Below are 25,213 nucleotides of genomic sequence, written 5' to 3' on the forward strand. Positions count from 1 at the left end.
AACTGAATGGGCATCAAGATTGAACTATTGTATGCACCTCCAAGAAATGCTCCCTGCAAGTTGAATATAAGACACACTAGAAGGGGCAATGGGTGGGAGCTTGTTCCCTGCAGTGTGGATAAACAGAAGATTTCAGCCATTATCATCCCGGAGACACAGGCCCATAATCTGGACATAAGCTTTGACTAGGCTCTCTCTAGACCTTTCCAGCCTGTATCGAAATCCTGCCACCTCTTTCCACAGAATATGCTCTTATCCAAGGCCTTATCATCTCATATCACAGCTACTGTAATTTCCTTCTTTCTGGCCTTGCCTCCTCCTCCTTTGTCCCACTCAAAACACTGCTGCTAGGATTACCATTCTGACTTGTCACTGGGAAGCCACCCCCACCCCTTTTAGTACTCCTCCATGAGCTCCCACTTCCCTATCACAATAAACAAAACATTTTTGTATTCATCTCCAAGGCCCTTCACCTTCTAGCTCCATCCTGTCTATGAGCTGTAGTGTTCTATGGCAACATCATCCCCCACCTTTGCTCAATAGCAGCCTTTATAAAAGGGCAGCGCACATCTCGCTTCAGTACTTTTGTGTTTTCACCCATGCTACCCCTTACACATGGGAAAGATTTTCTGTCAAAACCTGTAAAGTTGTCACCTTGTCCTACTTCAAGTCCCTCTGCCATGATGTCTACAAATCATTGCTGTCTGACCGTATTTAGGCAGCCAACAGCCTGAGTCCACCAACTTCTATGCAAAGTGCGTATTTTACTGTTTTTATGCTCCTACCCCTCCACCTCACTCTTGTCTGTTTCATCCATCTGGTCAGTGGATTACTTGTCATAATCCTATTTGTGAGCTCTTTGGGGCAGGAACTTGTTTGTACAACACCCAGCAAAATGGGGGCCCAATCGTTGACTATAGCCGCTAAGCGCTACCGTTATACACATAAATCATAATAATAATTTCATCTCCAGGGCTGTTAATTCAATACTTTTCGCCTCCACTAAATACACATTAAAAACCACCTGTTATTTTATTCATATTGTAAAGATCTTAACTTTTACTTTATTGGATTGTGCCTTTACGACCCTGGCCTCACTGGGAGCTGTGCAGAGCCACGGGCAGGGCGAGAGGGGGAGAGCAGGGGAAGCTCACCTGCAGGGGGTGTGTTATCCCCCCACATAGCAGTCCTGCTATATAGATGAAATAGATACACACTCACACTCACCCTGCACTTATATAACGGCCAAGCACAGTCTTACCCTGAATTAGCATCCCCATATGGTCCGGTTTAATCAATTTCTGAGCAAAAATGAGAGTAAATCATTCAACTCTTGCACATTATAGTCATTTACCATTGAACCCACATTCTTTATGTGTAGGTTTGGCAGAATTCTATTTTTTAATTATTTCAGTGGCTAATACTGGGATTTTATTTTTAAGCATATATTTTTATCCATTTAACTTTTCACAGTTGCCCCAAATTATGGGTTTTAAGCATTTTTCGATATTCACTGACTTAAATGTTCACAGCTGCAGGAAATTATAGAGGGAACAGACAAGGGAGGCATCAGACAATTATTTAATGGTGGTAGATGTTGAAATTCAAGAAGTTAAAGCTTTTTAATGGTTAAAACACAAATTGTCAACCTCACACATAAAAATATACAAAGTAAATATCCTTAAATCAAACTCTATGAAGTTCTCAAGCAGCACTTTTCTTACTTTGCCAATCTGTACATTTCTATTATCATTGATGGAAATATTATTTCATTGGTTTGTGTGGATACAGTGAAATCGATATTACCGACATTTACCAATCCAAATCTAATCCTTTCAAAGCCTAATTATGTGCAAATACCTCACCTTCAAACAGGCACAATTTCTCAAGACAAAAATAATTAACACTTTGCTAACAAATGAAATTAAATAATAATAATAATAATAATAATAATAAAACAACAACAATGTGGTCAGTTTGTCAAAAAGATTAAAAATGTCCAAGAAGTCTAACGTATACAGCAGCCTAAATTCCAAGTGAATGAATTAACATTTCACTGCTATTTATCATTAGGCTTTCAGATGTCTCAGACACTTATAGTCATGCCTCAGGTTAGATAAATATTAACATCCTAAAATATATTTAAATAGCATGAAAGTTGATTTGCAGACTAAGGACATGAAGGCAGGCTGAAGTAAAAGCTGATTTACTCTGTGCTATTCTAACATAAAAGCTTTCGTGACACAAGATTGACAGTGATGGACATAAACTGAATATACAATCAGACCATCTTAAGCACCTCACCGAAGATTGATTCAGGTGGCTCTTGATTTGAAAAAAGGCCACCTCTTTTTGGGCTTTGCCACGATGATGAATCTGAACAAATTTTATTAATTGTTTAGTGACCCATTTAGGGTGACCAGATAGCAAGTGTGAAAAATAGGGCCGGGGATGAGGGCTAATAGGTACCTCTATAAGAAAAAGGTCTGAAAATCGGGACTGTCCCTATAAAATTGGGACATCTGGTCACCCTAGACCCATTGCATGTCTCTGTCGGCATGTATATACACACAGAATCAGACATCAAAATCAGTATAAAGGAGACTGAAACCCTGCAGTCATGTCTGCTGAAAGGTGCTAATGCCTGCCCCTCGAGAGTCTTGGATACTAGGTATTAACACAAACTAAAATAAAGGAGTGTACTAAAGCATTCTCCTTCGTGCCTAACAGTAGACACAACTGAGACACTTCTGTAGTATAAAAAGCTGGACACAAAATAGGGGGTTGATGCAGGAAACCAGAGGGAGAGTTTGGTGCTAGTAGGGGTACTAATCAGATTCTAAAAGCATGGGACAGGTGTTGGTTCCAAGCCGTGTGAGTGAACAGAAGCAGTGTGACCCTAAAAGAGAGCAGAGCCAGAGAAACAGCCATGCAGAGGACTGGACTAGATGACCTCTTGAGGTCCCTTCCAGTCCTACACTTCTATGATTTTTTGGGCACCAGGTTGGAGTGTCTGTCTTGGGATTTCTACAGAAGCTTGGGAGATGTAAGTTCTTACTGCAGTTCAGTCAAACAGGTCTTTGTGTATACAGGTCTGTTCTGTAACTAAACAGAACAGACCAAGGATTACCATGACTGTGCCACCAATTTCTCATCCTAATGCAATGGGCCAGAACTCACTCTGGGCCCACAGTGGTCCAGAACGCTGGCTTTCCACTTAGCCAGAGGGGCAATAACACCAAGAAGTACCAAGGATGAAATCCACCACTCCACTTACAAAAGGCTACAGGTGGATAAAGTACCAGGGATTAAAGACTAAACTAATCCCACAATCTAAAAACATAATTTGAGTTAATGGGGCAGAATAGTGTCCACTGTCCCTCCATACTCACCGTGCCAGGCTTCTGTGCACTGAATCCTTGTATGCGTGGATACAATGTCCGTTCGTTCTCCCCCCCTCGGCAAGACTATCAGCTTTGGTGGAGGTTCTTACTGCCTGCCCACCAAATACCCCTTCCACTGCCATGCAAGGATACAACAGGGCATCTGTGACACAGAGGGCCTTGTGAAAGGCGGAAAACTTCCACCAAATTGCATAAAATTGGACTCTACAATCTAAAACTTAATTTAAAAATAATTCAATTCCTACCTGAGCTCCTGAGGGCTCCATTACAGCAGCTACAAAACAATCCTATCACTTTACTGGAAGTGAAAACAATAAATTTAGATGTCATCAGAGAAGTTGGATGGTCAGTAGTACACCAGTGACAGAAAAACAGAAAGGCAAACATGCTGGCTTCTGCAGCAAAATAAATGTGAAATATCAAACTGTCTAGGTTCTCCAATTCGCCCTATCACAACACTGTGTGATCCTGTTCCTTAAGAAGAAGGGACAACAATTATATCTGTCTCTTGTTTTACCAAGTAAAGCTAGATTGACAATAGAGGAAATAGCAGCTTGTGAGTCCTGGTAAAATACTACAGGGTGGATGGATGGATTGCTAGTGTGTTTCTAAAATGTTAAATACATGTATATGCAGGTGACTACTACTAATTTATTTCTGGTGTGTTCAATTTCTAATTGAGAAGTTCTCTGCTACTAGAAATTATACCATCTCAGTCGTGTGTTGGAACAGAGTTCACTGCACAAGCATTTGGAAGCTAAGGAATACATGGTATGCATCACTGTAATACCATGCAGCTGTTTACTAGATTGAAGAGCTCTCTCTTCATGGGTAAGGGACTTAGTGAAAAGCGGCCTGCAACCAATCATGTAAGGCTGAAATACTAAGCCAGTCATAAGTAACAGTTGGCACTATGGTGCTGTACAATCAGTCCCCCAAATGTTAAAGAGAAATTACAACAGGGAAACCAGTTGTGAAACTGAATAATATCTTACCGAACTTTGCTTAGTTTTTTTTAATTCTACATACAAAAACCCACAGAAGTTGTTCTGTAATCATACTGTGGAAATGGTATGCATCAGCAAAACCCCAGACAAGTCAGACTGTATATGTAGGAACGTTCATAAGTTTTCAGAGATTTCACTACTCATGAAAAGTACCATGTACACAATCTTGGAGACTGAAGTCCACAGAAAAAGTACCACACAGCAGCAATGCAAGTTTCTTCACACTTTCCCATCAATGTGCTGTAATCCTGACCTTGAAGGACCCCCTGTAGAGATAAGATGATAGCTCAGTCAGGCCTTGTCCTCTCTTTTGAAACTGCCAATTGACACCCATCAGCGCCAACTCCGATGTGTACCCTTGTCCATTAAAAATAGGAGAGTCAGCTTAAACCCAGGTCACATACCCTAGACTTGTGTGAAACCTCCAGGGCCCAGTCTGCAAGGGCTAGTCATGAAAAAATGCCTGCAAGTTGGCATGGAGACTTCACACAAACCAGAACTTCCCAGAGAAGTCTTCAGCCATTACAAACAACCTATGGCCTCCTTATAATTTGTCTTCAAGAAGAGACGCAGTGACCTCCCAATGCTGGGCTCCTCTAGTTAAATGGCCCCTTCTGCTCCCCCTGAGGTTTTATGGGAGTGCCAGTAGGCTTTTCAAGGGGCACCCATGGTAGTCCATTTCATCAAGGATCTTCTGGTGGAGAAGATAGGAAGCACCCATTTCCCTTTCCGCAAAATGTCAGTGAGATCATGGAAAACACTCCTGCTCCCACTGTCAGCCAGCTGCATACTCCCTAGCACAGTAGCCGACATCCTCTAAGGGTACACCTAGAAGACAGGGGGCACTTGTGGGGAAGGTAGGGCACTTTCAGACCAGGCTTAGGAACATTTTCTCAGTCTTGAGCTGAAGGACACAAATATAATACAATCTGAGCCTATGCTGAATTTGAGTCACTTTTTGCATCTTACATGAATTTTTCACAGAAACCTCTAAAATTAAAAAAAATCTCACTGTAAATGGTAACAATTTGTGGTCATTACCAATCTATATTATTTGAACTGGTCGTTGCCAATCCTGTGAGCAATTACTTCCCTAGATAATTATTTCTATTTATTTTTAGCCAAAACACATTTGCAAAAACATGTTGTGTGTTCAAGCTTCAGCTATAGATGGTTATTGGGCATACAGAACCTATGGCCCGGATGCGCACTTATTTGCAGCTATTGAAACAGAACAAGAAAATACTTTCCAATCTCTATTGTATTGTACTCTATTGTAGTACAATAATTTGTGATGTTAAGGATAAAAGAATCAGAAATAAAGAAAGGAAAACTGGGGGTTGAGGGGGGTGTTTTGTTTTGGGGTGGGGGTTTGTTTGTTTTGCAACTTTAAGAATAAATCAGTTACTCCATGAAAATGCTGTTAAATTTAAAATCTTATGCAACATATTCTTAGACTCATAGACTCTAAGGTCAAAAGGGATCAATATGATCATCTAGTCTGACCTTCTGCACAATGCAGGCCACAAAACCTCACCCACCCACTCCTGTAATAAACCTCTAACCTATGACTGAGTTATTAAAGTCCTCAAATCATGGTTTAAAGACTTTAAGGTACAGAGAAGCCACCAGCAAGTGAGCTGTGCCCCATGCTACAGGAAGGCAAAAAACCCCCAGAGCCTTTGCCAATCTGCCCTGAGGGAAAATTCCTTCTGATCCCAAATATGGTTAAACCCTGAGCATGTGGTCAAGTTAAACCCTGAGCATGTGGGCAAGACTCACCAGCCAGACACCCAAGAAAGAATTCTCTGTAATAACTCAGAACTCACCCCATCTAACATCTCTTCACAGGCCATTGGCATATCTACCACCAGTAGTCAAAGATCAGTCAATTGCCAAACTAAGCTGTCCCATCATACCATCCCCTCCATAAATTTATTAAGCTCAATTTTGAAGCCAGCTAGATTTTTTGCCCCCACTGCTCCCCTTGGAAGGCTATTCCAGAACTTCACTCCTCTGATGGTTAGAAACCTGTGTCTAATTTCAAGTCTAAACTTCCTGATGGCCCGTTTATATCCATTATTTCTTGTGTCCACATTGGCGCTGAACTTAAATACTTCCTCTCCCTCCCTGGTATTTATCCCTCGGATCTATTTATTTACAGAGAGCAAACATATCTTCCCTCAACCTTCTTTTGGTTAGGCTAAACAAGCCAAGCTCTTTGAGTCTCCTCTCATAAGGCAAGTTTTCCATTCTGCGGATCATCCTAGTAGCCCTTCTCTGCACCTATTCCAGTTTGAATTCATCTCAAACATGGGCGACCAGAACTGCACACAGTATTCCAGACGAAGTCTCACCAGAGCCTTGTATAATGGTACTAATACCTCTCTATCTCTACTAGAAATACCTCATCTGATGCATCCAAGGACTGTTAGCTTTTTTCACGGCTGCATCACATTGGCAGCTCATAGTCATCCTGTGAGCAACCAGTACACCCAGGTCCTTCTCCTCCTCTGTCACTTCTGATGCATCCCCAGCTTATAGCAGAAATTCTTGTTATTAGTCCCTAAATGCATGACCTTGCACTTCCCACTATTAAATTTCATCCTATTTCTATTACTCCAGTTTATAAGGTCATCCAGATCTCCTGTATGATATCCCAATCCTTCTCTATATTGGCAATACCTCCCAACTTTGTGTCATCCGCAAACCTTATTAGCATATTCCCACTTTTTGTGCCATGGTTCGTAATAAAAATGTTAAATAAGATTGGTCCCAAGACCAATCCCTGAGGAACTCCACTAGTAACCTCCCTCCAGGCCGACAGTTCACCTTTCAGTATGACCCTTTAACCAGTTCCTTATCCATCTTTCAATTTTCATATTAATCCCCATCTTTTCCAATTTAACTAATAATCCCCTATGGGGAACCATATCGAATGCCTTACAGAAATCTAGATAAATTAGATCTACTGCATTCCCTTTGTCTAAAAAATCTGTTATTTTCTCAAAAAAGGAGATCAGGTTGGTCTGGCACGATCTACTTTTTGTAAAGCTATGTTCTATTTTATCCCAATTACCATTAACCTCAATGTCCTTAACTACTTTCTCTTTCAAAATTTTTTCCAAGACTTTGCATACTACTGAGGTCAAACAAACAGGCCTGTAGTTACCCAAATCACCTTTTCTTAACAACTATGAACTATGTTAGCAATTCTCTAGTCATACGGTAAAGCCCCTAAGTTTACAGATTCATTAAAAATTCTTGCTAATGGGCTCGCAATTTCATGTGCTAGTTCCTTTAATATTCTTGGATGGAGATTATCCAGTCCCCCCGATTTAGTCCCATTAAGCTGTTCAAGTTTGGCTTCTGCCTTGGATGTGGTAATTTCTACCCCCATATCCTCATTCCCATTAGCCACCCTACCACTATCTCCAAGCACATCATTAGCCTAATTAAAAACGGAGGCAAAGTATTTGTTTAGATATTCGGCCATGCCTAGATTATCCTTAACCTCCACCCTATCCTCAGTGTTTAGCGGTCCCACTTCATCTTTCTTTGTTTTCTTCCTATTTATATGGCTATATAACCTTTTACTATTGGTTTCACTTCCTCCACCAGTAGCTCTAGTTACTCCATCTTGTTACCCAGGCTCCTCGCATTGGTATACAAACATCTTAATTTTTGCTGTTTGGCTTAGCTCACGTTCCTTATCTGATTTGGCACAGTCATTCTACTGCCAATATCGCCTATTAGACTGGTATCTACACTACACTTCCTCTTAATGTCCATTTTGCTCCCCACTGCTGTGTCCTTTCTTACTTCATTTTCCTCCCTCTCAATGCTAAGATCAGGCATGGAGATTACCTGGGCAACTCCCAACCATCTCTCCCAACTCCCTAGTTTAAAACTCTCTTAATCAGTTGTGCCAGTCTCCATCCTAGAAGTGCATTTCCCTCCCTACTCAGGGGAATTCCATCCCAAGAAAACAGTCCTCTGGCCATGAATGCCTCCCAGTGATCATACATCCCAAAGCCCTCCTTAAAGAACCACTGCCTGAGCCATATGTTGATCATCCGGATCTTGTCAGGCCTTTGTTTGCCTCCTCTAGGGACAAGCAGAATCCCATTAAAGATCACCTGAGCCTCAATTTCCTTAAGATTCTTCCTCAGCCTGGTATAGTCTCCTTTGATACGTTCCAGTGAGAATCTAGCTATATCATTTGTATCCACATGAAGGACAATCAGTGGATTCTTTCCCGCTCCCATTAGGATCCTCTTCAGCCTCAGGTCTACATCCCATATCTTAGCACCCGGCAGATAGCACCCGCTTCTGTTCTCTGGATCAGCTCTGGTTACAGGCCTGTCTGTTCTTTTCAGAAGGGAGTCCCCAATCACGTAGATCTGCCTTTTTCTGGTAACGGTGCGATTTTTCGGCCTATCCCCAGTTCTTTCTGGCTGCAACTCATCTCATCTACTATTTTCCTTTGCAATCCTCTGCAACCATTCTTGTATCCCCCTGGCCCTCTCATTTAGTGGTATCTCCATTGGCTCATCCACTCTTTGTATAGGACTAGCTGCTCTTCTCTTCTTCCTTGCCCTTCCACCTTCAGCAACCACCTGCTGTGCCCCTTCTTTATTTTCCAACTCCATAAACCTGTTTCTGAGCTCTGTTTCTCCTTCACTAGCCCATCTTTTCCTCTGCCGGGTTCTCACAATCACATGCTTCCACTGGCCACTTTCTTCACCCAGCAGTCTCCCCTCAGAGTTTGTTGGTCCTGCTTCCATCTGCAGGTCTGGGTTTTTCCCTTCAGCCTCCTCATTCCTTTGCTCCATCATCTGCTCGAACCCCCTTCTAACTCAACCAGAGTTTCCACCTGCATCTCCAACCCTCGAATCTTCTCTTCCATCAGCTCTATGAAGCAGCACTTCATACAAACGAAGCTCTTTTGAGCTACCCCCTCCAGGATTATGTACATCCTGAAGCTTCCACATCCAGTCATCTTCATCATCTCCTCCACTGCTTGAGTGACTACCACTACCGACTCTGTATCTGTCATAGCCTTTCTCCCTACTTCCTGTCAGAGAGAGAGACAAACAAAAAATCCACCAAAACAACCCCCAACAAACACCCCAACAATACCAGAACACCACACACTCCCTCCCCAAACTCCCATCCAAAATCTCCTGTTTTCAGCTCTGTTTCCTGGTCCCTGTGCCGCTGTCTGATTGAGTGGCTGCCTTTATAGGCCCCCTAATTAGGGAATGTTGTCCCACCTATCTGAACTGGGCTTGTAAATCTTTATCATGGAGGCAATTTAGTTGTGCTAAAGTGGGCTGTGTTCAAACTTCAACCTGAATTAATAATAATTATCAAAGTACATTTGTTCTAGGTCCTCCTAGAGCAATGCTTCTCAAGCCTATTTGATCATGCCCCCTCTCTTTGTTTCTGGAGTAGTTTACGGCCCCTCCCCCCCCACACAATTACATATACCGATAAAGAAAAACCAACATGCAACTCTCACTAAATATGAAGAGCAGCAAAGCATTGATTGAAACAGAGCCCAAGATCCATTGTAATAAAAGCAAAAGCAAAACTGCCCTGGTGATCGATGCTTGCAATTAAATGTGCACACCACATTGTAACAAATGGACTAAAGTACAGATGGCAACGACTTTGTATAATGCTATGCAAACTTAGCAGAAATCCGACCAAATGCACAGCACCAGCTGAGGACCTGATCTGTCTGGAGGAATCAGATTGGCTAGTTATTCATGGCGGTGGGTAAAATGTGCACAGTAAGTTTTTTTCCTAGTTTCTCATGCCCCCCTCAGAATACACTCCGCACCCTCCCGGTTTGAGAACCTCTGTTCTATAGCACCCACCAGCACAGGATATGAGTGCCTTACCTACATTGATCAATTTATCTTCAAAACACACCTGTGTGGTAGGGGAAATTATTATATGGAAGCAAGACTAGAGAATCGGTGGTAATATTCAGACACTTTGTGTCTTGGGCTTCATGGTAATATCCAGAAATGAACTCTGTTCTCCTGAAAACCAGTCCAATGCTTTAACTACAAGACCATCTCTTCCTCCTAATAATGAATGCCTGAGTCAGCTGGCCTGGGCCAGTCATGGGTTTTTAATTACAGTGTGGACATACGCAGTAAGGGCCAGTTGTACTCTATTTGTTGTGAAGAATTATTCTCAAGAGTGGCCCCATTTTTACCTCCTTGCTTTAGGCAGTCTCTTAATAATTTTTTGAATATTGCTAATTGCTGATTATAGAGATATCAAACATTTTTACAAAAGCAGATTTTTTGTGCAACTTATAACAAAGGAGTGCACATGTTCTTGCTTTTTTATAGCACACATACGACTTGCAGAACATGGCACGTCTTTCAATGGGAATTGTGGGCACTTAGGACCTGAATGTATCAGTTGCACACTCTTGAGCATAAATCAGTGCCCCCCGAGCAGCAAAAACACCAAAATAGAAATATATGCAAATGATATTTTTAAAAATAAAATTAAAAAAAGTCTACAAGATTCTTCTTAGCCTGGTCTCAAGAGTATTCTCACTGATTATTTCCTAACATACTTAGTAAACATGGATACTGCTCATAGCAACCTCCGCATCAGATGACATACTGCACATTCAGTTACATCTATAAAACTCATACTACATTATGGCTAATATATACTTTGTGGGTTTTTTTCATATGGATTACAGAGCCATAGCAACACACTAGACATTGATAAATAGTTGACAACCATGCAGAGGTCAGACACTTCACCTGCACAGACATAACCATATGTTTAAAGGCCATTTTAATCATCATCATCCCAAGACATAGAGCATATCTTCCTGGGAACATGAAAACGCCCCTTTCAATAAGAGACAGCAGGCCTATTTATTTTCTCACTTATAGCAGTTTTATGCTAAATTCAGTGGCAATGCTCCTGATTCACCCTGTGTAAGTGGGAGGAAAATCAGGACCCTTTGTGTATCTTAGAACATTCAAGTGGTTAAATGTATAAACGCCAACCATTAAATTAAAAGATTATTTACTATATGAAAGACCTCAGTAATCAGCACTTTGCTAACTATGCAAAAAATTGGTGATCTCTTCCTACCCCTCTTGAAAAACTTGAGATGATATAGCAAATTCTATATTGCTAAAATGTTATTCCTGCAAAATAAACTACAGCACGCTTACTAATACCGTATGAAGTAGTCGCATAAAACTAAACTTCAATTGCAAAATAAGATGCATTATACCCTTGAGTTTTTCATTTTTATTTATTTTTTCCTTAATTTTCACAATTCATTCATTAATGTGAATTAGTGAGAGTCTGGGTTTTATTGAATAATAAAGCAATAGTGCATACAATGTATGTTACACGGCTTCTTGATTAATAACATTTCATTAAAAAGAAATGTCTGAACAACTCCTATATATTTTTAGCAATATACTAGGATATTAATATACACTTCATTACTAGTTACGAAAAACCCCACTATACTTGCTACACAATATATTTAATAAACTGAAAAATACAAAACTTATAAGGTCTATATACACTTACAGTCATATGTTTCAACATCACCATATTTAATAACATCAGACAGATCAATCACTCTAACTATCCTTCTTCTCCACCAGCACGTCTCACTAAGAAAATGCATAGAACTCTGAAGTAATGTACCCTGGGACTATATTCCTCTCCAAACTGTAGCTACAGAGTATTAATACACAACAGATATTAAACAATATATATCCATTTCCATTACAGAACAGAACAAAACAAGGGAGAAAGTTAAAACTGATCAAGTACTGGGGTGGATTATACGGTACTGGGAACTGGCTGGGCCAATTAACTTCATTTCTAGTCTTTTTAATGTTTAGATGGGCATTTCTTAAAAGTATAGAATTTTTGTGAAGAAAGTGTAATTTAGGGGTGGCGAGGGCCGTGTAGCTGGACTCCGCTGAAACACACTTTCACCCTTTACTCTTTTATAATAGTTCGTGAATAGTCAGTTTCAATTCACTTTACAAGAGTGTGTGCATGAGCCAACACCCAGCTGAGGTATCTAGGTACCGAGATTCCCCAGACAGCAGAACCAAAGCAGTTCCACTGCCAGAGGTGGGAGGGTGAAGATTTTGGGAAGCCACTCAAGAGGTGCATGCCCTCTACATGGAATAAATCTCAGCTCCATGGGGCCTCTTCGTGAGGAAGCATTCAGGGGCAGACATGGTTAAGTCGAGGATGGGACTGAGCCAGAGAATCTGCAGCTACCCTACAGTCCTTTCCCTTCTCCTAACTCACAGATGGGGCTACAGGGCCTAATACCATTATCAGGGTGGAAAAGCCTCTATAGGATATCGGTGATGCCACTCTATGGCCTTTGGGAGTGAATTCCTCCCCACCCTCCGAGGGGGCTCATCAGTGCCCGGTCAAATTCTCCTGCTGAACACCAGCAACCGGCTTGTCCTCTAACTGAAGGGACATTCACTGTTCCTTACAGAGCTGCGCTCAGGGAACACTTCATGTCCTTTTATGTCCCCTTATAGCTATGCTACACAATGAGGTGGTTTGATTGCAGTAGTAAACAGCACCATGGCATAGATTTACTGGCCAGCTGTGAGATAACCAGCATAAATGCCTTCCCCAAAGTACTCAACTCCTGCAATGAACCACGCATTTTCCAAATGTCTAGGCTCAGTAAGAGAGCCAATGAAAAAACATCTTTCTAGAGCAGGATGGCTGCTAACTAAGTCAGCATGTTTCATTTTGGTCTTCAATTACGCCTAACCTTTCTACTGTCAAGAAAGAAAACTAAAAATGGAATTGCATCCAGTCATTCTCTTCTCGTGTACACTAAGTAGCAGTAAATCTCACTGCTTTACACCCGTACTAATAACATTCTCTTCTCTTCTCAGCTAAGCAAAGCACCAAACAAATGGACCTTTTAAACAATGCAGATTTCAGATACATTTTCATTGGCTATTGAACCATTTCCCTGGGAATGGCAGGGAAATGCACCAGAGAGAAGCACTGAGGTTTTGTTTGTTATGGACACATGAGGCCTGGACTTCTTGTTAGTTTTCCATTGGCCAGTGAGCTAAAAGAACTGCGATTTTCACTTTTGAGACATTTCAGTACCCAGTTCAAACAGTGAAACGATACACTCTCTCCTTTGAGGAACATATGCTAATACAGATTAATACCTGATTTAATCTACCAATCTGTTACTAAATTTATTTAAAGGTTGCTTGGCATTTTCATAATAACTCCCTACAGTGTGGGGATGAGGAGGTAAATACTGCAGCTGTTTCAGATTTCATCAGCTCAAAACTTGGTATTCTGTACAAATTATCAGGAATCAGCAGCAGCTTCTAAAGGATTTTTCACTTCGTTTTTGATGCTTGTGTAGAAAGCCCTATATAGTAAACTGGTCCTTTCAAATTCTAAATACATTTAGCATTTTCAGCTAATAACTAAGGGCCACATTTTCTAAAGTGGACTATGAAATTACTCCTACAGTGCAGCATACAAATGTGTTTGCGCATACACACGTCTCATTTGTACATAAACAGTTTTTTTCACATGCAAATCAAGTAGCTGCACCTCTGACTTCATGATCTGAAAGCAAAAATGGATATGCACATAACTGACAAGCACAGTTCCAAAGTTTGCTTTTGAAAATGTGATGCTAAAGGATTATTTGGATTTGTTATATTAGAGTGATTGCTGTGAGTTGGATAGATTGATATGATATTTAATCTAGTAAAATAAATGATACACTGAGACTTGCTTCAGAAGAAATTTCTCTGAAATATCCAGAATCACTAAGTTGTGAAATAACTAACCTGTGTACCATGAGTTCTTATTTTCATTATCCTTGCCCTTACTGCCCCTTTCCTTCTTTTGTTTCTTACATGCATTTGTTTTTTCTCATCTCAAATTAGACTATAAACTCTTCAAGGCAAGGACTGTCTCTTACTTAGTGTTTGCAAAAATGGAGCCTTGATTCTGATTGTACTGAAGCCTAGAGGAAACAATTGTCCTCCACCACATTACAAATGATAATATAATCTTAATTTAATAGATTTAGAGACAGAAGGGACCATCAGATCATCTAGTCTGATCTCCTGTATAGTACAGGCCACAGAATTTCATTCAGTTACTCCAGTATTGAGAGCAAAAAGTTATGTTTGACTCAAGTATACCTTCCACAAAGGCATCCAGCAATATTCAAGCAGCATCCATCACACCAATACTATTATGTCTGAATAACAGGGCTCAGTCCTGCAGCTCATATGAATGGTCCCACTGAAGTCAATGGGACCATTCACATGAGCAAGAACTTCAGGATTAGGTTCAAAAATTGCACACTAGCCAGACTGGTATTTATCTATCTTCAAATAGATTTTTTTTTTAAATACTAGAACTTTTAAGTGAAGACAGTTTCCATTCATACTTACAGAAGCCACACCTGGTACCCCCTTCAAAGATGAATCCATTAGGGACTGCTCCATATCGGCGCAGATCTGAGAGCTTCCATTGCCCCATGACTGTGGGTGGAAGGTCTTTTACAAGGACTAGAATGTCATTGCAGAAGTGAAGAGTAGCCGGTCCACTCTCCAGTTTAGTGCCAGGTGCTACAGAAACATGAAACCTGTGAACTATTTGGGGGAAAATAAAACACAAATGAACCAATTAATTACTATATTAATTAAATATTATATTGTAAAATTTTAAAAAAGGAAGCACATTTGTAACAGAAATCAGTTTATTTAATAGTACTATGTAGTCTGAGCCCCGGCTACTATGCTGTTTGGATCTATCATTATCAGAAAAGGAACTCAGAGCATTTTCCCCCTCTAATAGTTCTGGGTAGCACCCAGATAATTTGGCAATGGCAGTCATGGATCAGTTGCACAGATATTAGGCCAATTTAGCTTTTGGAGCAATGCATTCAGGCCTTGAGCCAGAGTTCAGCAACATGACAGATTAGAGACAGCTTTTCCCAACGGTCCTTAAAGGGTGATGCATTCCTCAGTGGTTTTGCTTCCTACCCCTCTTGCCTTCCCCAAATGATTTGCCTCATCAGGATCCAAGGACAAGTATATTCATCCCCAGATAACTGCACTCCAATAGGGAGTAGGATCATTCGGACATCTCAGCTGCATCCCCCCCGCCTCCCTTTTCCTCTTTCTTAAAAATGAACCCTCCCCCACCTTGTCAGCCCCTCCATAGGCACTTGTGTGGCTGGTGAAAGAGGAGGGTGTGGGTGGACTTGTCACTTCCTGCTCTCACTCTCCGAAGAGCAGGCAGGAAAGGAACCACGAAGTGTTGACCCCCCTCTCTGGCTATTCTGAGTTGCTGTGATGTTTCCTAGGCTGACGGCGGGACTAGGATCTGACAGAGCAGGAGGATACACCAAGAACTAGATAGGGGTTCACATTAAGCAGGAGCTCCTATCCATCTCAGACTCTCCTCCCCACATGTACTATCCATGTGGTTCAGTAAATAGGGCAGTAGACTAGGTTCTATTTCCAGCTATGCCACTGACTCACTGAGCCACCTTTGACAAATCATCCCCCTTCTCTTGCCTTGGTTTTCCTACCTGTAAAATGGGAATAATGATGCTTTCCCCACTTTTGTGAAGCATTTTGGGATCTATGGATGAAAGGTGCTAAATACTGTTATTGTATCCCAGAAAATTAGCTGGTTCACAGTGACAGACTCATGGAAACTGATCAACTTCTTAAGTATTACTACATATTTAAAATGTATATTTATCTGCACTGGATATGCACACTAAGCCAAAAGCTGCCTACTCTTCACTAAAATCTACAGGGAAACCTCTAAAGAACCAATTCTTATAATTGTTCTTCTCTTCCCCTTGACTAGATTTTCTCACTTCTCAAATGTCAGGAAATTTAACTGGATCTGATCTTTGCTTCTCATCTAAATATTTTATTGTATTCTTCCATAGATTACCATCTAGCTGTGAGTCGATTTCTCATCTTTGACCTGCATTCGATAACTTCCCCAAGGTCCTAGCAGAATTAGCCACAAAGTCATTCATGAGAAATGTAAAAGGGAGCCAGAGATAGAATTCACCAGAGCTCTACTAATAGCCTTGTCCCGAACACTGCTGGGGAGCAAATCTATGTTCAGATGATGTTGCTTTTCTGGTGTGTGATTACCTAACACCACTTATTTAGAAAAAGGCAATACACTCCCAAAGTGACACCAAATCGTTGCTAATTAGAGGATGTTCCTCATTCAGTCCTTACATCAATTTAGACATCTCACGGAGACATGTTACGTCTCTTTGTACGAGACGGAGCTTGGGAGTCAGCCACTCCTGGGTTCTAATCATGGCTCTGCCTCTCATAGTTTTTGTCCCCCCTGAGCAGGAGGACTTGTCATGAATCCATGCACTACAGACACAATTGAAAGATAAAGCTGACCTGAAGAGCTAGGACTAGAGCCCTGGCCCTTAAGACTGGTGTTTTTGGAGCTAAATACCTGAGCCAAAAAAGATAGTAGAAGCAAGTTGCCAGTTGTTACCTTATCCTCTCTGTGGGACACCACTAGTGGGCAGAATCACACACATTACACACTGCACATGACAGCTGATCTGGGGCTCACGAGGAAGTGAAAGCTGTTTGCTCCAAGACCAGGGACAATCCTGTCCTTAACTGTACCTAGCTTTTTGCATTTCAGCTATGGTCTTGTTTGCTTTTTTCCCAAAAGAGAAAGGAATGTGACAAGACAAAGGATACCTTCCCCCAAACTGTAGCGAATCCGAACATCCCACGCATACATAGTTTCTTTGTTGTCAAATCCCAGCATCACGACTTGAGATAGACAGATGATGGCAAGTGTATGATTTAAACCCTCATAGGAGAGCCCAGGATCGAGGCCACAGATGTCTTCTAAGGTCACACTGCTCCTCTCCTTATGTCCTTTGGCTCGCTCAGATTTATCCTTGTACACCAACATGACTAAACAATCTGAAAGAAGCAGAACTGTCAGAGAACCTGAAGTGTAACAGAACAATTCTCAGTACTTGACTTTAGAAGAAAACACTTTCTGGCAACTGATGGATTCTGTTTTCACTCTGAGGAGAACACTGAAAAAAATTAAGAAGTGAATATTTTCTAGGATGTTTCTAAGGTAACTTAAGACAGACAGAAAAGAGTATTTTTTGCAGATGAATTTGTCTCTCTGGAATTCTACCCTTCAGCTTCATTTCCTGTCAAAACAATGCTTAAATCATGATTTTTAAAGTTATAAATATAATCTTATTTTTATAAGGATGAGCCAGATCAGCAAGGCAAAGCTGTCTGAAGGAACTCAAATATGAAACTGCAGAACTGCCTGTTCAGCCAGGCATATCTGCACATGGGTAACTCACATGACTGAAGCACTGTCATGGATGGGTATAAACTGTTCGGGAAGGACAGGCAGGGGCGAAAGGGTGGAGGAGTTGCACTGTAGGTAAGAGAGAACTATGATTGCTCTGAGCTCCAGTATGAAACTGGAGATAAGCCAGTTGAGAGTCTCTGGGTTAAGCTTAGAAGCAAGAACAATAAGTGTGATGTCATGGTGAGTGTCTGTTATTGACCACCAGTCCAGGAGGATGAGGTAGATGAGGCTTTCTTCAGTCAATTAGGGAAAGTTTCCAGTTCACAGGACCTGGTTCTCACAGGGGAATTCAATCACCCTGACAGCTGCTGGAAGAGCTGTACAGCAGAGCATAGACAATCCAGGAAGTTTTTGGAGAGTGTTGTGGACAACTCCCTGGTGCAAGTGCTGGAGCAACCAACTAGGGGCTGTGCTCCTCTTGACCTGCTGCTCACAAACAGGGAAGATTTGGTAGGGGAAGTAGAAATAGGTGGCAACCTAGGCAGCAGTGACCATGAGATGGTTGAGTTCAGGATCCTGACAAAAGGAAGAAAGGAGAACAGCAGGATACAGACCATGGACTTCAGAAAAGCAGACTGATTCCCTCAGGGAGCTGATTGGCAGGATCCCTTGGGAGGCTAATATGAGGGGGAAAGGAGTTCAGGAGAGCTGGCTGTATTTTAAAGAAACCTTTTTGAGGGCGCAGGAACAAATCATTCCAGTGTGCAGAAAGAATAGCAAATATGGTAGGTGTCCAGCTTGGCTTATCAGAGAAATCTTCAATGAGCTTAAATGCAAAAAAGAAGCTTACAAGAAGTGGAAGCTTGGTCAGATGACTAGGGAGGACTATAAAAATACTGCTCGAACATGCAGGAATGAAATCAGAAAGGCCAAAGCGCAATTGGAGTTGCAGCTAGCAAAGGACGTGAAGGGGAACAAGAAGGGTTTCTACAGGTATGTTACCAACAAGAGGAAGATTAGGGAAAGTGTGGGCCCCTTACAGAATGGGGGAGGCAACCTAGTGACAGAGGATGTGGAGAAAGCTAAGGTACTCAATGCCTTTTTTATCTCTGTCTTCACAAACAAGGTCAACGCCCAGACTACTGCAATGGGCAGCACAGAATGGGGAGAAGGTGAACATTCCTCAGTGCTGAAAGAACAGGTTCAGGACTATTTAGAAAGATTGGACATACACAAGTCCATGGGGCCAGATGCAATGCATCCGAGGGTGCTAAGGGAGTTGGCTGATGTGATTTCAGAGCCATTGGCTATTATCTTTAAAAGCTCGTGGTAATTGGGGGGAGGTCCCTCATGACTGGAAAAAGGCAAACATAGTGCCCATCTTCAAGAAAGCGAAGAAAGAAGATCCAGGGAACTACAGACTGGTCAGCCTCACCTCAATCCCTGGAAAAATCATGGAGCCAGTCCTCAAGGAATCTATTTTAAGACACTTGGAAGACAGGAAGGTGATAATGAACAGTCAGCATGGATTCACCAAGGGCACGTCATGCCTGACCAATCTGATTGCCTTCTATGATGAGGTGACTGGCTCTGTGGACGTGGGGAAAGCAGTGGATGTGATATACCTTGACTTTAGCAAAGCTTTTCATACAGTCTCCCACACTATTCTTATCAGCAAGTTAAAGAAATATGGGTTGGATGAACGGACTATAAAATGGATAGAGATGGCTAGATCATCGGGCTCAATGGGTAGTGATCAATGGCTCGATGTCTAGCCGGCAGCCGGTCACAAGCGGAGTGCCCCAGAGGTTGGTCCTGGGGCCGGTTTTGTTCAACATCTTCATTAATGATCTGGAGGATGGGGTAGATTGCACCCTCAGCAAGTTTGCAGATGACACTAAGCTAGGGGGAGTGGTAGATACACTGGAAAGTAGGGATAGGATACAAAGTGACCTAGACAAATTGGAGGATTGGGCCAAAAAAAATCTGATGAGGTTCAACAAGGACAAATGCAGAGTCCTGCACTTAGAACAGAAGAATCCCATGCACAGCTACAAACTGGGGACCAATGAGCTAGGTGGCAATTCTGCAGAAAAGGACCTGGGGGATACAGTGGATAAGAAGCTGGATATGAGTCAGCAGTGTGCCCTGGTTGCCAAGAAGGCTAATAGCATATTGAGCTGCATTAGTAGAAGCATTGCCAGCAGATCGAGGGAAGTAATTATTCCCCTCTATTTGGCATTGGTGAGGCCGCATTTGGAGTATTATGTCCAGTTTCGGGCCCCTGACTACGAAAAGGATGTGGACAAGTTGGAGAGAGTCCAGCAAAGGGCAACAAAATGATTAGGGGGCTGGAGCACAAGACTTATGAGGAGAGACTGAGGGAACTAGGCTTGTTTAGTCTGCAAAAGAGAAGAATGAGGGGGGATTTGATAGCAGCCTTTTACTACCTGAAAGGGGGTTCCAGGGAGGATGGAGCGAGGCTGTTCTCAATGGTAGTAGATGACTGAACAAGAAGCAATGGTCTCAAATTGCAGTGGGGGAGGTCTAGGTTGGATATTAGGAAAAAGTTTTTCATTAGGAGGGTGGTGAAGCCCTGGAATGGGTTACCTAGGGAGGTGGTGGAATCTCCACCTTTAGAGGTTTTTAAGCTGTGGCTTGACAAAGCCCTGGCTGGGATGATTTAGCTGAGGTTAGTCCTGATTTGAGCAGGGGGTTGGACTAGATGACCTCCTCAGGTCCCTTCCAACTCTAATATTCTATTATTCTTATGATTCTATGTTCCCATGTGGCCCTGCACCCTGACTCTGCAAGGCATAGCTGTCTGAAGGAACTCAAATATGAAACTGCAGAACTGCTACATAATCCCAACTATGCTAACTGTGGTATGTAACCTATTACTTTAATCAAGACATCTGTACAAGACGACTGAAGGATAGCTAATGTAACGCAGATTTTTTAAAAAGCCTCCAGAAGCCACCCTGGCAATTACAGACCAGTAAGCCTTACTTCAGTACCAGCAAACTGGTTGAAACTATAGTAAGGAACATAATAAGAAGAAATATAGATGAACACAATATAGATGAACACAACACTTAACACTGCTTTTGTAAAGGGAAATCATGCCTCACCAATCAGTAGAATTCTTTGAGAGGATCATAAGTATGTGGACATGGGTGATCCAGTGGATACAGTGTACTTGGACTTTCAGAAAGCCTTTGACAAGGTCCCTCACCAAAGGCTCTTAAGCAAAGTAAGGAGTTATGGGATAAGAGGAAAGGTTCTCTCATGGATCCGTAACTGATTAAAAGATAGGAAATGAGACAGGAATAAATTGTCACAGTGGAGAGGGGTAAATAGCAGGGTCCACCAAGGATATGTTCTGAGACCAGTGCTGTTCAACATAGTCATAAACGATCTGGAAAAAAGGATGAACAGTGAAGTGGCAAAGTTTGCAGACAATAATAAGTTACTTAAGATAGTTAAGTTCAAAGCAGACTGTGAAAAGTTACAAAGGGATCTCACAACACTGGGTGACTGGGCAATAAAATGGCAGATGAAATTCAGTGTTGATAAGTGCAAAGTAATGCACACTGGAAAACATAATCCCAACTATACATACAAAATGATGAGGTCTAAATTAACAGTTCCACTAAAGAAAGGTCTTGGAATCATCATAGATAGTTCTCTGAAAACATCCACTCAGTGTGCAGTGGCAGTCAAAAAATAGCTATCAGAACATTAGGAACAGGAATGATAATAAGACAGAAAATAGCATAGTGCCTCCATATAAATCCACTGTATGCCCACACCTTGAATACCGTGTGCAGTCTGGTCACCCCACCTCAAAAAAGATATATTAGAATTGGAAAAAGTACAGAGAAGGCAACAAAAATGATAAGGGGTATGGGACAGCTTCTATATGAGGAGAGATTAAAAAGTCTTTTTAAGACTGGAACTGTTCATCTTGGGAAAGAGACAACTGAGGGAGATATGATAGAGATCTATAAAATCACAAATGGTGTGGAGAAAGTGAATAATGAAGTGTTATTTACCCCTTCACATAACACACAAGCCAGGGGTCACCCAAGGAAATTAATAGGCAGGAGGTTTAAAACAAAGAAAGAAGTACTTCATCACAAAATGTACAGTTAACCTGTGGAACTCATTGCCAGGGGATATTATGAAGCGTAAAAGTAGAACTGGTTTCAAAAAAGAATTAGATAAGTTCATGGAGGATAGGTCCATCAATAGCAAATAGCCAAGATGGACAGGGATGCAATACCATGCTCTGGGCGTCCCTAAACCTCTGACTGCTAGAAGTTAGGGCTGGATGACAGGGGTAGGTAGATCATTCATTAAATTGCCGTGTTCTGTTTGCCCACTTCTGAAGCACTTGACACTGGCCACTGTCAGAAAATAGTTACAGGGGTGCTGGAACAATTTTTATAGTGGGAGTGCTGATGATGGAAACCATGTATTTGGGTGTTTGTTATTACTACTTCAAGACAATTCGAGCTCCACTGAAACAGGATACTGGGCTAGATGGACCATTTGTCTGACCTAGTATGGCAGTTCTTAAATTCACTAGAACATATTGAACTGTAAATGAAATTCTTACAGTAGTTGACAGCTTAGTCAAATACTAAATGGTGAGGTCTACATTGCCAAATTGTTCAGCTCTTCTCAGGTTTCCTAGTTGAATGCTGCACAGTAGCTACTGCATAATCATTTTGTGTTGCACCTTTTGTTTTTAACTTCTTCCTAAAGATGTTTTAACAGACAACATCTATGCAACAAAATGAAACATCACAACCTCATGGTCTCATTGGAGAAGTGCATTTCACAAGCATATCGGGATCAAGAAGGAAGATTAGTGCAGTTTACCACCTCCCTTGTCCTTGATACAGAAGAGCACCCCAGCTCCACCCACAGGTTATGGATTCCCTTCCCAGCATGCTGTGCTGTTTCAAGTGAAATAAATGGATAATCTCAAGCAGGAATCTTTAGCTTTAAATTACATAGCACGCACACATTTTCACACTAAACAATAAGAGCTGCATGTGCTCCTTTTTTATGAATGTTAGGTGTGGCACTCTGACTCCTGGCAAATTGCCATTATAGCGCTCAGTTGGGCAAAGTGTGGGCATCCCTTCAAAGAGGTGAAAAACAGCTGAAAAAACTGCATTGTACATTAACTAACAGAAAGCCTTTCAGACATTTGGATTGCATTCCTGCACCTGTTAGCAGAAACAGCTGCAAATGCAAAGTTTAAGTGCTTTACAATATAACTGTGTCTAGATAAGTGAAAACTAAGACACATCAAAGAAAGAGCTCCCTGGTTTATGGACATTCAACAATCATGGTCTATTTTAAATAGTGAAAATAATATATTTTAAAGTGTGGAATAAGCACACATGTTTTACTTAGCTGCCAGTTTCTGAAGAATCTAGTTTCCTAATTGGAGTACTTAAAGTCAGGAACCTACTTCATATTCAGAAGCCTGGACATTAGCTTTATGAACCGACTTCAGATGCTAAATGGAGATTTAGGCAATTCGATCAGCATGTAAATATTAATACAAACAAGAATTTAGGTTACTAAACAATGATACAGGTACCTAACTTTAAGCATGCATGTGTGGAAAATGGAACCAAACGAAGACAAAATATAAACTTAAGTCCAAAGACAACAAATAATTCATGGTGATTGTAAAACCAGCTTTCAGGTGATGCAGACTCACATACACAGGTGCAAGACAAAACAGAACTTTATGTTCCATGTGAGACTGAAAAACATTTACAGACTTGAAAATATAACAGCACAGCATTGAGGTAGCCTTTCAACTAAATGATTCTCCAACGGCTCTAATAAGTTTACTAACAATTCAGGAAACACCCCTTCCACCAGCCAAAGGCAGCCACCGCTAAGGTGTTAGTGTATTACCAGAGAGGAGGGCCAGATTAGATGGACCAAACAGCTAGGCTCCCCCAGAGTTTGGGCTAAGAGGGTCGCTTCCCCAACTAGATCAGATTTAGGAACTTGAAACGAAAGAGCGGGGAGGGGGGCCCTGTGCTGTGCTTTGCTGCCAGACCAGGCTGGACCCAGCACTAACCCCTGCGAGGGTAAAGCCAGCCGGACCTCAGAGGCTTAGCGGGAGGAATCACCAAGCTCTGCCGCTCTCCGCGCCAGCCCCGGGCCTGTCCCACTCTTTCTTCCTTACGATTTGGGGCGCCTTCACTATCCTCTCGCTATTTCTAGCCGCATGGCCCGCTGCCAAGTGGCGGGCTCACAGAAAAGGGGGAGGAATCGGCTCAGCGAAGCCCAGCCCAGCGCGCGGGGAGCAGCTGCTCAGCGGGGGACAGACTGACTGACGGACGGACGGACGGACTGACTGGGGGGAGTTTACTCTCCATCCCCCGGCCCGGGGGGGGAGGGGGACGAGCCGCTCCCAGGTCGGGTCCCTGGGCCAGGAGCCCCGCGAGCGGGTGATCTGCCTGCCCACCCCGCCGCAGCCCCGGACAAGCGCCCAGACAGCTCGGGGCTGGGGCTGGGGCCGCACTTACCGGCTACCGGCGAGGGTTTGCGCAGCACCAGCCACCTATTCTTCCACTGCAGAGAAACAAAGAGACAGCAGGGTTACCCCGGGCCGGGGCCGGTTCCGGCTCCCCCCGTACCCCGCCAGCCAAGCCGCGCCCGGGGCCCTCCGGGGGGTAGGGAGGGAAGAAGGAGTCCCCGGGCCCCCCCTCCCCCGCTGCAAGAAGCAAGCCGCGGAGGCACGTGAAGGTGCGAAGCGGCGACCTTTTTCCCATCTCTCAGTTTGACATGACCCTCCGCCACCACGGAATCCGTCATCTTCAGTCATGATTCCGCACAGCTGCTCCCACCAGTCCCGGCCGGGCGCGCGCCACCGCGGCGGCTCGCGCCCGGCCGGGGCCGCGGGGGTCACTTTCAAAATAGCTGTATTAGCTCGAGCTGCACGCGGACAGCCGGCGGGAGGGGGCGAGGGCAGCGCGTGCGCCCGCCCGCCAGGCGGAGCCGCGCCCACCAGCCCGCCACGCGCTCCTGGGGACTACACGGCCGAGCGGCTGGCCAGCGGCCTCCCGCCGGGGAGAGGGGCGCTGGGGAGAGTTGGCCGGGGCCAGCCTGTCGGATGGCCTTGGGAAGCTTCCTTTTCTCCATGGCGTGTGCGGGCGGGGGGGGGGGGGAGCAAACACCCGGCTCGCCACAGCGCTGCGGGGGCACTTTGCATCCGCGCTTGGCTGGAGCGGGCCAGAGTCAAAGTCTGGGTCTCCGGCCCGCCCCAGGCAACTTCAGCGGCCGCGCCCCCGGGCCCTGTTTCGGTGATGGGACGGAGCGGCGGGTGCAGGCGGGGAAGTGGATCCGGGCCCTGAGCGCGGCCCTGCCGGA

General features: G+C 43.1%; 1 protein-coding gene across 1 annotated transcript in view; it reads right to left on the reverse strand.

Annotated features, from left to right (window-relative positions):
* DOK7 (docking protein 7) overlaps window positions 1–24,675 on the reverse strand; it is a 97,346-nt gene extending 72,671 nt beyond the window's left edge. The window contains exons 1-4 of the mRNA XM_067558882.1: window positions 24,605–24,675; window positions 24,370–24,415; window positions 17,218–17,448; window positions 14,905–15,105 (exon numbers count right to left, since the gene is read on the reverse strand). Of these exons, the coding sequence (XP_067414983.1) occupies window positions 14,905–15,105; window positions 17,218–17,448; window positions 24,370–24,415; window positions 24,605–24,658 (532 nt within the window). The 5' untranslated portion in view covers window positions 24,659–24,675. The remainder of the gene's footprint in view (window positions 1–14,904; window positions 15,106–17,217; window positions 17,449–24,369; window positions 24,416–24,604) is intronic.
* Between the last annotated feature and the right edge of the window lie 538 nt (window positions 24,676–25,213).

The sequence above is a fragment of the Emydura macquarii genome, unplaced genomic scaffold (assembly GCF_026122565.2).
Source record: "Emydura macquarii macquarii isolate MOO-44397 ecotype Brisbane River unplaced genomic scaffold, CSIRO-AGI_Emac_v2 contig_2199, whole genome shotgun sequence".
Classification (NCBI taxonomy): Eukaryota; Metazoa; Chordata; order Testudines; family Chelidae; genus Emydura; species Emydura macquarii.